The 13,162-nt window shown below is 37.9% G+C and overlaps 1 protein-coding gene across 1 annotated transcript in view; it reads right to left on the bottom strand.

Moving 5' to 3' along the window:
• The window catches only part of LOC115220945 (alanyl-tRNA editing protein Aarsd1), a 584,344-nt gene that overhangs the window by 423,626 nt on the left and 147,556 nt on the right, over positions 1-13,162 (bottom strand). The window contains exon 2 of the mRNA XM_029791155.2: positions 2,950-3,078. Coding sequence (XP_029647015.1) covers positions 2,950-3,078 — 129 coding nt within the window. The remainder of the gene's footprint in view (positions 1-2,949; positions 3,079-13,162) is intronic.

The raw sequence follows: 13,162 nt of genomic DNA, 5'->3' as shown, positions 1-13,162 counted from the left end.
TTCTAGGTTAACTCTAAGGCCCTTCGATTCTAGACTTTGCTTCCGTACCTGAAATTTCTTTAATTCTGGTATGTATATATATATATATATATAATATATATATATATATATACACACACACACATATATATATGTGTGTGTGTGTGTGCAAGTAATTTAGTTTTTGAATCTGGTTTGCAAGATTCTTTATGTGAATTTGTGTATTGAAACAAATTTTGTGTCTAGGGAGAGTCATAGTGCTTTTATATCTAACACACTCTCTGGTTCATTTCCACTCATTTATTTATTTATTCCAGAAATGTATGTATGCAAGTGTGTATGTGTGTGTGTGTGTTTGTGTGGGTCCTTACACACCTATGTTACAAACTCTATTTATAGAGCTGATTATTAGTTATATGTGTCTTCTGTTTGCAGGTGACCATTTGTAAAATTATCTTGGCTAAGCTGATCACTTCAAATCAGCTGAGAACAATGTCAAGTGATTTATTGCTTGGCAGTTCTTGCTGTTGTTGTGGTTGTTGTTGTTGTTGGTGGTGGTGGTGATGGTGGGGGTGATGATGGTGATATTTGTGTTAATGTAAATGGTACCATTATTGATGTTGTCATTGTTGCTGTTGTTATTGTTGTTGATGTTGTTGTTGTCAGGGCAGTTTTATTTTCGAGCTCAGTAAGAAGATGAAACAAACACACAGAAAAAAAAGAAAAATGCAAATACGCAAAAAAAAAAAAAAATAATAAATAAAAAGCAACAAAGACACAAAAAAAAAACATGAAGAAAGCAAATATGAGGAAGTGAAAAGGGGAATGGGTGAGGTAGAGGAGTGCTGGGGTTGTCTTCCCCACCACCACCACCACTGCACCACCACCATGAAGCGCCACCAGTTTTTAACTATCTTAAAAGATGCGTATGCAAAGTTGAATTTAAAATATATTTACATTTGAAATCAATCAATGATGTTAAGTGTTTGTTTTTATTCACTATTTACTTTACGGTGGGAAGGGGCGAGGGGGAGAGGGGAGAGGGGAGAGAGAGAGTGTTTTTCCGATCGGGGAGGGGGCGGCAGCGGTAGGGGAAAGGACAGGAGATGCGGACAGTATACGCATTTATTCTGCAACGCAATTGTTTTGTTGCTGACCATCATCACTGCTTCTACCACCACCAAAAACAACAACAACAACAAAAGAGAGAGAGAGAGAGAGAGAGAGAGAGAGAAAGGGAGAAAAAAAACCATTGATTGAAATAAACAACGTGAACACAAATTGGTTTGAAGATATTTAGGGATAGTTATGGAGCTATTTAAAGAGTTTAAAAAGCAAACATATACACACGGAGTTTTCTCCTAGTTTATTTTCTTGAGTGTCATTGTTAAGAGAAATACTTTTTTTGGGTGTTTTTTTTTCTTCCTGTTAAATATATATTATCTTTCTTTTATTGTTGTTGCTGCTGTTGCTGGAGAGCATATACTCCAGTGAGCTTTATATACACATCAATTGATTAGTTGGTTGTTAATTAAGTGGAACACAGCAGAAAAATAAGATCATTTCTGTTTTCTTTCAAGCAATTCCAATGTTCTATCCACCATTCTGTTATATTATCATTACTTTTACAACTACTACTGCTGTTGTTGTTGTTGTTACTGTTATTATTATTTTGTTTGTTTCGTATTGTCTTTTATAACTAAATTTGATACAGGAAAATTATTCTGATTTCGCAAATGTATTTTCTATTTCCTAGTGGTTTTATCACTAAAGTAAAAACAAGATAATATAAAATAAGAAAAAGAAAAAAAGAAAGGTTATCTGAATAAGATCAAAGAAGTGGTGTGAATTCACATGAAGAAAGCAGGAAACAACTAACAACAGGAAAATATGTCAGAACAGATGTGAATAGAAAACCAGAAAGGTTATCAAAAACTGTGGAAGGTACTGAATGAAGTTTAAGTAAATATAATTGCAAGAAGAAAAAAAAAATCTTACAAAAAAAGAGTTCAGATGCAAAGACACTGATTTTTAAAAAATCGTTATATTGTATAGGATTAACTGCAAGACCAACTATAGTGGTATTTATAGTGTTTATAGAGTTTAATCCATAAGACAAAATATAGCTAAGATTTTTCATGAGTCAATGAGGGAATTGAGCCAATGATGGAGCTTCTATGTGGTCATTAAATCTGCTAGGAGTAGCAGCCAAATCCCCCTTGAATTATACCATACTTGACAACCTGTGTTGGTTTGTGTATGTCCCTATTCAGCAAATATGCTAAATAAATATTATTCCTTGTCACCTATAGTGAAATCCATGCTTCAATGTGATTCAATAAGGCTAAAACTTGTTCAGAATTATCTCCCCTACATGTCAAAATGATTAAAATAATATTAATCATTCAACTAATATTGTCTTTTCGTCACCTTATAATTATTTCTAATCAGACATTTGACCCTTACTTTCACAATTGTTTTCTTGCAGAGGGCATCCCTGAGGAAATTAACCTCAGCCATTCATTCTTCAAAAGCACAGTAAACAAAGGCGTGTGACCTAATACTTAGGGTGTTGCACTCACAAACGCATGATCATGGTTTCAATTCCCAGAGTAGGTGGTCCATTGTGTTCTTGAGCAAGACACCTCATTTCACACTGTTCCAGTCCAATTAACCAAGAATGAGTGACCCTGCAAGAGACTGGCATCCCATTCAGGGGTCATGTTATGCACTCAGGCACTTATACTCAATGGAAACCAAGCAACTGGTCCTATGCATCCTTGGACTTGAGACAGAAATGCCCAGTGGTTGATTATTATGATTGTAACATGATATGAGCTGTCGACTAACTCCTCAATTACTTATTCGTCATCTTACTGACAAGACCAGCTGGAGCTCTTAAGCCTTCGTTTACAACAAATAAGGAATTTCATGAAACAAACAAAAGAGAAAGTATTTATTGATCTTTACCTGTCCACCGCCTTCAGGAAACAATATGGTCTCTGCTAAGATTACTTCATATCCTGATATTTTCTTTTTCTTACCATTTTCTACAATCTCTAGCTTCGCTGGAGAACAGCTCTTCACTTTGGTGTCCCACTGTGAAATAATATATACATATATATTAAACATTTAATATATATATAAGCATTATATATAGATTATATACAGAGCAAATCAGTTATAAAAGACAAAATAAATTTAAAAAACAACAAAAGTCTAAAGGACGATAATAGTTAATATTATTAGGTTGGTGCTCAAAGAAGGAAAGACATTATAAAGTGAAAGTGGTAGAGTGAAAGTATAACATTCAGGCAAGGTCCAGGGAAGAGGAGAAAACAAAATGAGAGGAAAAGAGAAGAGAGAACCAGGAAAAAATAGATGTGTGTAACACATATTCAATCTCTCTCACTATATATATCATCATCATCATCAACGTTTAATGTCAGTTTTCCATGCTGGCATGGGTTGGACGGTTCGACTGGGGTCTGGACAGCCAGGAGGCTGCACCCAGGCCCCAATCTGATCTGGCAGAGTTTCTGCTAGATGCTCTTCCTAACACCAACCATTCTGTGAGTGCAGTGGGTGCTTTTTGTGTGCCACCAGCATGGGGGCCAGAGGAGCTGGCATCAACCACAATTGGATAGTCTTTCTACATGCCACCAGCACAGAAGCCAGTCAAAGCAGCACTGGCATCGGCCATGTTCGGATGGTGCTTTTTACGTGCTGCTTCTAAGAAGCATCAGATATGGTGTGCAAGAGAGATGACTGCGCTGGTATGGTCATGTAGCAAGAATGAATGAGGATAGCTGTGTGAAAAAGTACCACACCCTAGCGGTTGAGGGAACCTGTGGAAGAGGTAGACCCAGGAAGACCTGGGATGAAGTGGTGACGCACAACCTTTGAACATTAGGCCTCACTGAGGCAATGACTAGTAACCGAGACCTTTGGAAATATGCTGTGCTTGAGAAGACCCGGCAAGCCAAGTGAAACCATAACCTCATGGCCTATACCAGGGGTGTAACCAGCCCACTTATGCATACCATTCCTTCATTGGACACTAAACTCTGATGGCGAAGACCTGTTGAGGCAAGTGAAATCGAAATCAAATTCAATGACTGGCATTCATGCCAGTGGAGCGCTAAGAGCACCATATGAGCATGATTGTTGCTAGAGCAGCTAACTGGCTTCTGTGCTGGTGGCACATAAAAAGCGTCATTCAAGTGTGATCATTACCAGTGCCGCCTCACTGGCACTTGTGCCAGTGGTACATGAAAAAACATTCGAGTGAGATCATTGCCAGTGCCGCTGGACTGGCTCCTATGCAAGTGATACATAAAAAACACCATTTGAGCGTAGCCGTTGCCAGTACCACTTGACTGGCCCTCATGCTGGTGGCACATAAAAGCACCCACTATACTCTTGGAGTGGTTGGTGTAGAAACTCTGCCAGATCAGATTGGAGCCTGGTGCAGCCATCTGGTTTGCTAGTCCTCAGTCAAATCGTCTAAGCCATGCTAGCATGGAAAGCGGACGTTGAATGATGATGACAATGATGATGATGATTATGATGATATATATATATATATATATATATATTTTTTTTTTTTTTCTAGTTTCAGCTCAGAGCTGCGGCCATGCTGATGTTAGGGCAGTGGACTCACAGTCATAGGATCGCAGTTTTGATTCCTAGACTGGGTGTTGTGAGTGTTTATATATGATATATATATATCATCTTTGTTTAACATCTGCTTTCTCTGATGGCATGGGTTGGATGGTTTGACTAGAACTGGCTAGCAGGGAGCTATCTAACCTCCAACTATCTGTTGTGGCATGGTTTCTACAGCTGGGTGACCTTCCTAATGCTAACCACTTAACAGAGCATACTAGGTGCATTTCATGTGCCACTGGCATGAGTACATACATGCAGCAGTGACACGGGTGTTTTTTAAGTGGTACCCACACCTGAAAGGACAAGCTTGTATGTGTGGAAGACAGTGATTTTACTGAGCTTGATGCCTCTCATCAAGTACAGCAAATCATCACAAAGGGTAAGATCCAGGGATCTAAGTGTAGGATGTTTGTAAGCTTCAAGCAGTCTGTGGCACGTATAGAAAACAAAAGTGGACAGTGTACAGTCAGGAACAATAACAATTTATTGGCATCGAAGGTTACACACTTTTCTCATATCAAAGTTACGAGGAAACTCAATAAGCTGAAACTTTCTGTGTAGCTCACAGCTAGCAACTAGATTTGCTATGAATGTGAATATATATATATATATATATGTATGTATATGGAGTGTGTGTTTACCACCACTTGACAACCAGTGTTGGTTTGTTTATATTCCCATAACTTATTGGATTGGCAAATGAGACCAATAGAATAAGAACCTGGCTTTAAAAAAATAGTATTGGGGTCAATTTCTCCAATTAAACCCTTGAAAAAATATGTTCCAGCATGGTCACAGTCCAATGACTGAAACAAATAAAAAGTCGGAAGCAGGTAAAGTGCTACAACTCCTTATTTTGCAACTAGCGCCTTCTGTTGATAAGTCAGAATAAAACACTAACATCATCAATGACTTGATGTCAACCCAGTGTGGAGGCGCAATGGCCCAGTTGTTAGGGCAGTGGGCTTGCAGTCATAGGATCGCAGTTTTGATTCCTAGACTGGGTGTTGTGAGTGTTTATTGAGTGAAAACACCTAAAGCTCCATGAAGTTCTGGTAGGGGGTGATGGCAACCCTGCTGTACTCTTTTACCACAACTTTCTCTCACACTTACTTCCTGTTTCAGTTGTACCTGCATTTCAAAGGGCCAACCTTGTCATGCTGAATCTCCCTGAGAACTATACTAAGGGTACACGTACATGTGGAGTGCTCAGCCACTTGCACATTAATTTCATGAGCAGGCTGTTCCATTGATCGGATCAACTGGAACCCTCGTCGTCGTAACCGACGGAATGCCATATAATGTCAAGCCAGTACAAAAAAATAAACACACATCACCTGAGCATCTACAAGCAGACACTGGCTGAAAATTAAGTAATTAAGTGGTATATATAGTTATTAATCTGCAACTACTCAGCTGATGGTAAGATTTCATGTCTGCTAATTAAATCTAATATTTCTAATTATTCATATTTCATATGTATTAATGCTAATGCTCCAGTTTCTAACATAATGCTGTATTTTTCTTTTTTGTTTCCTTTTTTTTTTATTATTTATAATGAGATACTAGAATAAAAGTGGAATTCAGCTGATAAAACAGACTGTGTAAACCCAATGCAAAGAAATAACAAAGATATTTTGGATGCATGTTGTAAAGCACAGCAATTGCAAATCAGTTACAATAGTAAGAAATTTACTGGAAAAATTAGATTTATGACATACAAACAAACTTTCTGAACTAGGATTTTGGGATGCAGATGTGGCTGTGTGATAACAAGCTTGCTTCCCAGCCACATGGTTCTGAGTTCAGTCCCACTGCATGGTACCTTTGGCAAGTGACTTCTACTGAAGCTTCAGGCAGACCAAAACCTTCTGAGTGGATTTGCTAGATGGAAACTGAAAGAAGCTTGTTATATATATAGATATGTATATGAGGTGGTGAAGCATGACCTTCGAATGTTAGGCCTCACAGAGGCAATGAGGAAAGACTAAAGCCTCTGGATTTATGCTGGCAATGAGATCACAGCTGTAGCCTACACCAGTGTCACATAATCAGCCCATTTAAGAAGTACCTTTGAATCATTGGGCAACATGCTGTGCTTGAGGAGACCTACTGAGTCAAGTAAATCAAAATCAAATCAAATCACAATCAAAAGGAGATTGTAGTTGTGGCTGTTACCAGTGCTGGGAGCATGTGATAAACACCATTCATTCATGCATGGATTGCTGCCAGAGTCACCTGACTGGCTCCTGTGCAGGTGGCACATAAAAAGCACCACCCGAATGTGGTCAATGCCAGTGCTGCCTGACTGGCTCCCTTGCCAGTGGCATGTAAAAAGCACCCACTGCACTCTTGGAGTGGTTGGCATCAGGAAGGGCATCCAGCTGTAGAAACATTGCTAGATCAGATTGGAACCACGTGTGGCATCCTGCCTTGCCAGTCCCCAGTCAAACTGTCCAACCCATGCGAGCATGGAAAACGGACGTTAAACGATGATGATGATGATATGTGTGTGTGTGTGTGTGTGTGTGTGTGTGTGTGTCTGAGTTTGTGTTTGTTCCTTCCACCCCATCACTTGACAACGGGTGTTGGTATGTTTGTGTCACTGTAACTTAGTGGTTTGGCAAACGAAACAGATAGAATAAGTACCAGGCTTAAAATAATAAGTACTGGGGTCAATTCATTCAAGTAAAAAAAAAATTGAAGGTGGTGCCCCATTATGGCCACAGCCTAATGACTGAAACAAGTAAAAGAAAAGAAAATGCATAACCTTCCAAGGATTATGGCATTTGATAGCAATCTCTGAAAGGGTTAAATATATGGCAGCATCCATTAGTCTTGAAAGACCATGGATCTGTGTCTGGAAAATCTTTGTTAGTCTTTGTTAGCATCTGCTCTGTTTAGAGACACACTTTTAGGAAAGATAGGATTAGCTATACATGAGTATTCCGTTTATGCTAGAAACTTACTCTCTCTCTCTTTCGGAGAGGCACAAGCACCTACACGCACATATACACACACGGCAGTAACTTCCGCCTGCCGAATTCAATCACAAAGCTTCGGTCGGCTTGGGGCTATAGCAGAAGACACCTACCCAAAGTGCCACGCAGTGGGACTGAACTCGAAACCATATAGCCAGGAAGCAAGCTCCCTAACCACACAGCCATGCCTGCGCCTATTTGAGATTAACACATTTATTACCATATTTTTTGCTGAAATTCACTGCCTTCTTTTCAATTAATTTTGAAAATTATGAAGAATTTAGCAAAATAACTCTGTCAGTATTTTAAGCTGGTCTTTGAAACATAAATCAACATGAAACTTTGATGGAATGCTTTGATTTACATAACTTTAACCCTTTCGTTGCCGTATTTATTTTTCGTTGCCGTATTTATTTTGAGATGTTCTGTGTTTCTTTCAATTAATTTTAAATATAACGAAGAATTTAGTAAAATAACTTAGTTATTATTATTATTAAGCTGGTGTTAGGGACATAAATTGCGACTACGGTTTGGTCGAAGATTTCAATTACTCTCTTTCTCTCTTTTACCTGTTTCAGTCATTTGACTGCGGCCATGCTGGAGCACCGCCTTTAGTCGAGCAACTCGACCACAGGACTTATTCTTTTTTCTTGTAAGCCCAGCACTTATTCTATCGGTCTCTTTTTGCTGAACCGCTAAGTGACGGGGACGTAAACACACCAGCATCGGTTGTCAAGCAATGCTAGGGGAACAAACACAGACACACAAATACACACACATACATATATATATATATATACATATATACGACAGGCTTCTTTCAGTTTCCGTCTACCAAATCCACTCACAAGGCATTGGTCGGCCCGGGGCTATAGCAGAAGATACTTGCCCAAGATGCCACGCAGTGGGACTAAACCCTGAACCATGTGGTTGGTTAGCAAGCTAGGAACTTTTGTAAACAAACATTTGTACTACAGAGCCAGAGGTGGTTTCAGCAGGATTGGTATCGAAAGGGTTAAAGCAAGAAATTTGGATTAAAGAATCAAGAGCATCTTAGGTGAGTTACAAAACAAACTGACTGATAGAGTCATACAATATTAAACCCTTTTGATACCAACCTGGCTGAAACTGCCTCTGGTTCTGTAGTAAAAATGTCATGGTCTCAAAAGTTCTAAATTAAAATCTTCCACCAAACCTTAATCACAATTTATGTTGCTAACACTAGCTTAACAATAACTAAGCTATTTTACTAAATTCTTTGTTATATTTAAAATTAATTGAAAGAAACACAGAGCATCACAAAATAAATACAGTAACGAAAGGGTTAACCCCTTTGTTACCATATTTCTATTGAGATACACTGACTTTGTTTTAATCAATTTTGAAAATAAAGAGGAATTTAATAAAGTAACATTGCTGATGTTTGAAATATAAATCAATGTGAAATTTGGATGGAAAATTTTAATTTATATTGCTTTTAAACAGGAAGTTCATATCAAAGCACAAAGGGATGTCTCTTGGGAATTGGTATCAAAATGGTTGAACTCTTGATGTCAACCCTCCTGAGTTGGATTGTAAGAAAAGCAGATAATTTGCCTCTAGCTGCTGTTGGATGGCACTTCTATTTTATCTTCCACTTGTTTCAGTCATTGGAATGTGGCCATGCTGGAGCATTGCCTTGAAGGGTTTTTACTTGAATGAATCACCCACCCGCCCCATCTGTACTTATTTTTATTCAAAGCTGGTACTTATTCTTTCCATCTTTTTTGCTGAACCGCTAAGTTACTGGGATATAAACAAACCAACACCAGTTGTCAGGTAGAGGTGGAAGACAAACACAAATAAACATAAATTTCTATGGGTACAGGAGTGGCTGTGTGGTAAGAAGCTTGCTTCTCAACCCCATGGTTCTGGGTTCATTCCCACAGTGTGGTACCTTGGGTAATTGTCTTCTACTATAGCACTGGGCTAACCAAAGCCTTGTGAGTGGATTTGGTAGACAGAAACTGAAAGAAACTCGTCATGTGTGTGTGTGTGTGTGAGTATGTGTGTGTGTGTGTGTGTGTATGTATTTGCGTGTCTGTGTTTGTCCCCCCCCACCACTGTTTGACAACCAATATTGGTGTGTTTACGTACCCGTAACTTAGCAGTTCAGCAAAAGAGACTGATAGAATGAGTACTAGGCTTCCAAAGAATAAGTCCTGGGGTTGATTAGTTTGACTAAAGGTGCTTCAGCATGGCCACAGTCAAATGACTGAAACAATAAAACAATAAAAGAATATCTATATACAACAGGCTTCTTCCAGTTTCCATCTACTGAATCTCCCATGGGCTACAGGAGAAGATACATATCCAAGGTAGCACACAATAGGATTGAACCTGAGCCCACATGGTTTGGAAACAAGCTTCTTGACTACACAGTCACATCTGTGCCTATACTGTGCCTAACAGTATCTATCATCTGCCACACATCATCGACAGAAGGCCTTGTAAAGGAGATACATGGCCAGCCCCTAAATAATAGAAGAGGAGAAACTTCAGAAAAACCTTAATAAAAGGAGAAACATCAAAGTCAGGAATGGAGAAACATATGATGAAAGCAAGGAAAACTTATATTGCTGTGGAATGAAATTTCCATTATAGGAAAAGACCCACAGAGGAGAAGCGGAAAAATCAAAGAAACAAGACATGCTGTAGCGCTTGCTGATAACAACAGCAGCACTGACAGCAGCTGCTATTGTTGAAAGATAAAAATTTAAATAACATGGACTTGCAAAAATAATTGTACATGCACCGTTGACTTAAGTGAATAAAGACATTACACTCTTTTGTTTATAAATAATGGCTCCTGTGTGGTTGGTTTAATAGCATGTAATATATATTAATAGCATCAATATTGCTGTTGTTTTTCTATCAAAATAGCAGATCATTAATTAAATTAGAGCTGACAGGGCAAAACTGATGACATTTTTAGAATCTGTGTCCTTGCTATACCCAAGAATAGATCAAACCTCAAAGGTACCAAAATGTAATGTGAAACTCAGGTTTCTAATTTCAGTGCATGAAGAATAAAGACACACGAGAATATAAAGGAATATATAGGGAATGGATAGTGATATACAGGAATATGTAGGGATATTGTTGTTGGGCTTTTTTTGGGTTTTTTCTTTTTTGTTTTCTTTGCTTGATTCAGTCACTGGACAGTGGTGATTTCTGGGGCATTTCCTTAAAGGGTTTTAGTTAAACAAATCAACCCCAGTATTCATTCTGTTGGTCACTTTTGCCAAACCACCAAGAATGAGTGTATGTGTCGTTGTTCTTGTCCCCAACTACTGCTTGACAACCAGTGTTGGTGTGTTTACATCCTTGTAACTTAGCAGTTTGGCAAAAGGGGAAGATAGAATAAGTAGGAGGCTTTACAAAATAATAATAAGCACTGGAGTCAATTTGTTTGACTAAAATTCTTCAAGGTGATGCCCCAGCATGGCCGCAGTGTAATGACTGAAACAATAAAAGAATAAACTTGCATCATAAAATAAATTGTCTTTGCATTTATTTTTCGTTCTTTATGTTTCACAACACTCAAATCCTCACACTAAACAGTATTCTGAGTAGTATTCTATCTTACTTAGTGTGGATATATCATAGAAAGCCATAAAACTGTAGTGTTCAGCTCAAGAAAGCACCTCATATAGATGTATAGTGCTAAAAAGTACAGAAACATAATATCGGATGGAAAGCATCCAACAGTAGCAGTAGAATTGCTAAATCCAGATTTCTGTATCTTTGCACATTATCAGTAGTTAGTATTCACTATCACCTGCATGCTTAGACAAATTTAGCTTCTACTGATATAAAAAAAAAAAAAACAGTGATTGATAAATCACTGTTACTGCAAATAGTTGGCAGGCTAACTAAAAATTCATTATTAGCAACAGAATCCATATTAGATCAAAATAGTATTCTGTATATCATACTTTATGCAGATATACTGTACAAAGAAGCAATATCTAAACCTGTACTAAACAGTTTTCTCAACCCTTTCTCTGCCCTCTCCAGTTATATATGGGAGTTGCAAGACAGTGGTAAGGCAGCAAGCTGGCAGAATCATTAGCACACCAGGTAAAATGCTTAGCAGTATTTCATCTGTCCTGATGTTCTAAGTTCAAATTCTGCCAAGGTCGATTTTGCCTTTCATCCTTTCAGGGTCATTAAAATAAGTACCAGCTGAGTACTGGGGTCGATGTGATTAATTTAACTACTCCTGAGTATGAATATAATAACTGCTCCCTCTGCCAATTCATGCCGAGCCAGTGTTGCAAAGTAGGTTTGTCAAACGGGTACAATCTCAAGCTCAAATTCACAGCCTACATATCAGACTGTGGTTAGTGGAAAGAACATGCTGAAGCCTTTCATTTTACAGTGAACTGAACATGAGCAACCCAATCCAATCCAAGATAGAGGTACCAATACTTTCAACATTAAATTAGCAACTGTATTGTAGTAAACACATACAAATGGTTCTAGGTATTGCTCAGCACTGCAGCAGGGAAAATATATAATTTATTATTACCAATTCAACTTATTCTACAAACTATTTAAATAAAAGATTGGAAAATTTCTGCAGATACGGTCACAAAAGTTAGCTTTGGTAAATTATAACAGAGTAATTGTACCCAACTGACTCACTCATTCATACACTGCAACATCAGAAGGTTTTTATAGTAAATCAGATATTTACAATGTGCTCATTCAAGATGTTGTATTAACTACTTTGCATCTCAGGATTATTGTTATTGTACTATTCAATATTCACTATTCTGATGCAACATTATATTTATGATAACATTCACCCTTACCCCTTATTTTATTTTATAATATTTATAGTTACTGCTTGTGCAAGATATTTTCTTATTTGACATAACACAAATTCTATGTCCAATTGGAAATATACCTTACTTTTAACCCTGTCACTAAACACCAGTAATTTAGCCATAACATGTGAAATACTTCTTTATGAAGAGGTCTTCTAGGAATTGCCTTTCTTGGAATGGAATTTAAAATAATGGAGAAGTCAGTTTAAACTAATATATTAAAATAAATATTCTCTCTATATATTGCATGTGCTTTACTTTGTTCATAATATTACTTTGTATGTGGCGAGCTGGTAGAAACATTAGCACGCTGGGCAAAATGCTTAACAGTATTTTGTCTGTATTTACATTCTGAGTTCAAATTCCACCGAGGTCAACTTTGCCTTTCATCCTTTCGGGTGTTGATAAATTCAGTACCAGTTGCATATCGGTATCGATCTAATCGACTGGCACCTACCCCCAAAATTTCAGGCCTTGTGCCTGGAGTAGAAAGGCATAATATTACTTGAAAATATAAATACATGCACACACACACACACACACACACACACAAACACACATGACTTTTACAGTGACTTCAAAGTCTTGGTCTAGTTGCCTTCATCAAATAGTCTGACAAATGCAACTAAGCCAAGACTTTGAAGTCACTGTGAACCT

This window comes from Octopus sinensis, linkage group LG17, assembly GCF_006345805.1.
Source record: "Octopus sinensis linkage group LG17, ASM634580v1, whole genome shotgun sequence".
In the NCBI taxonomy this organism is placed as follows: Eukaryota; Metazoa; Mollusca; class Cephalopoda; order Octopoda; family Octopodidae; genus Octopus; species Octopus sinensis.
This window is presented reverse-complemented; position numbering and strand designations above follow the sequence as displayed.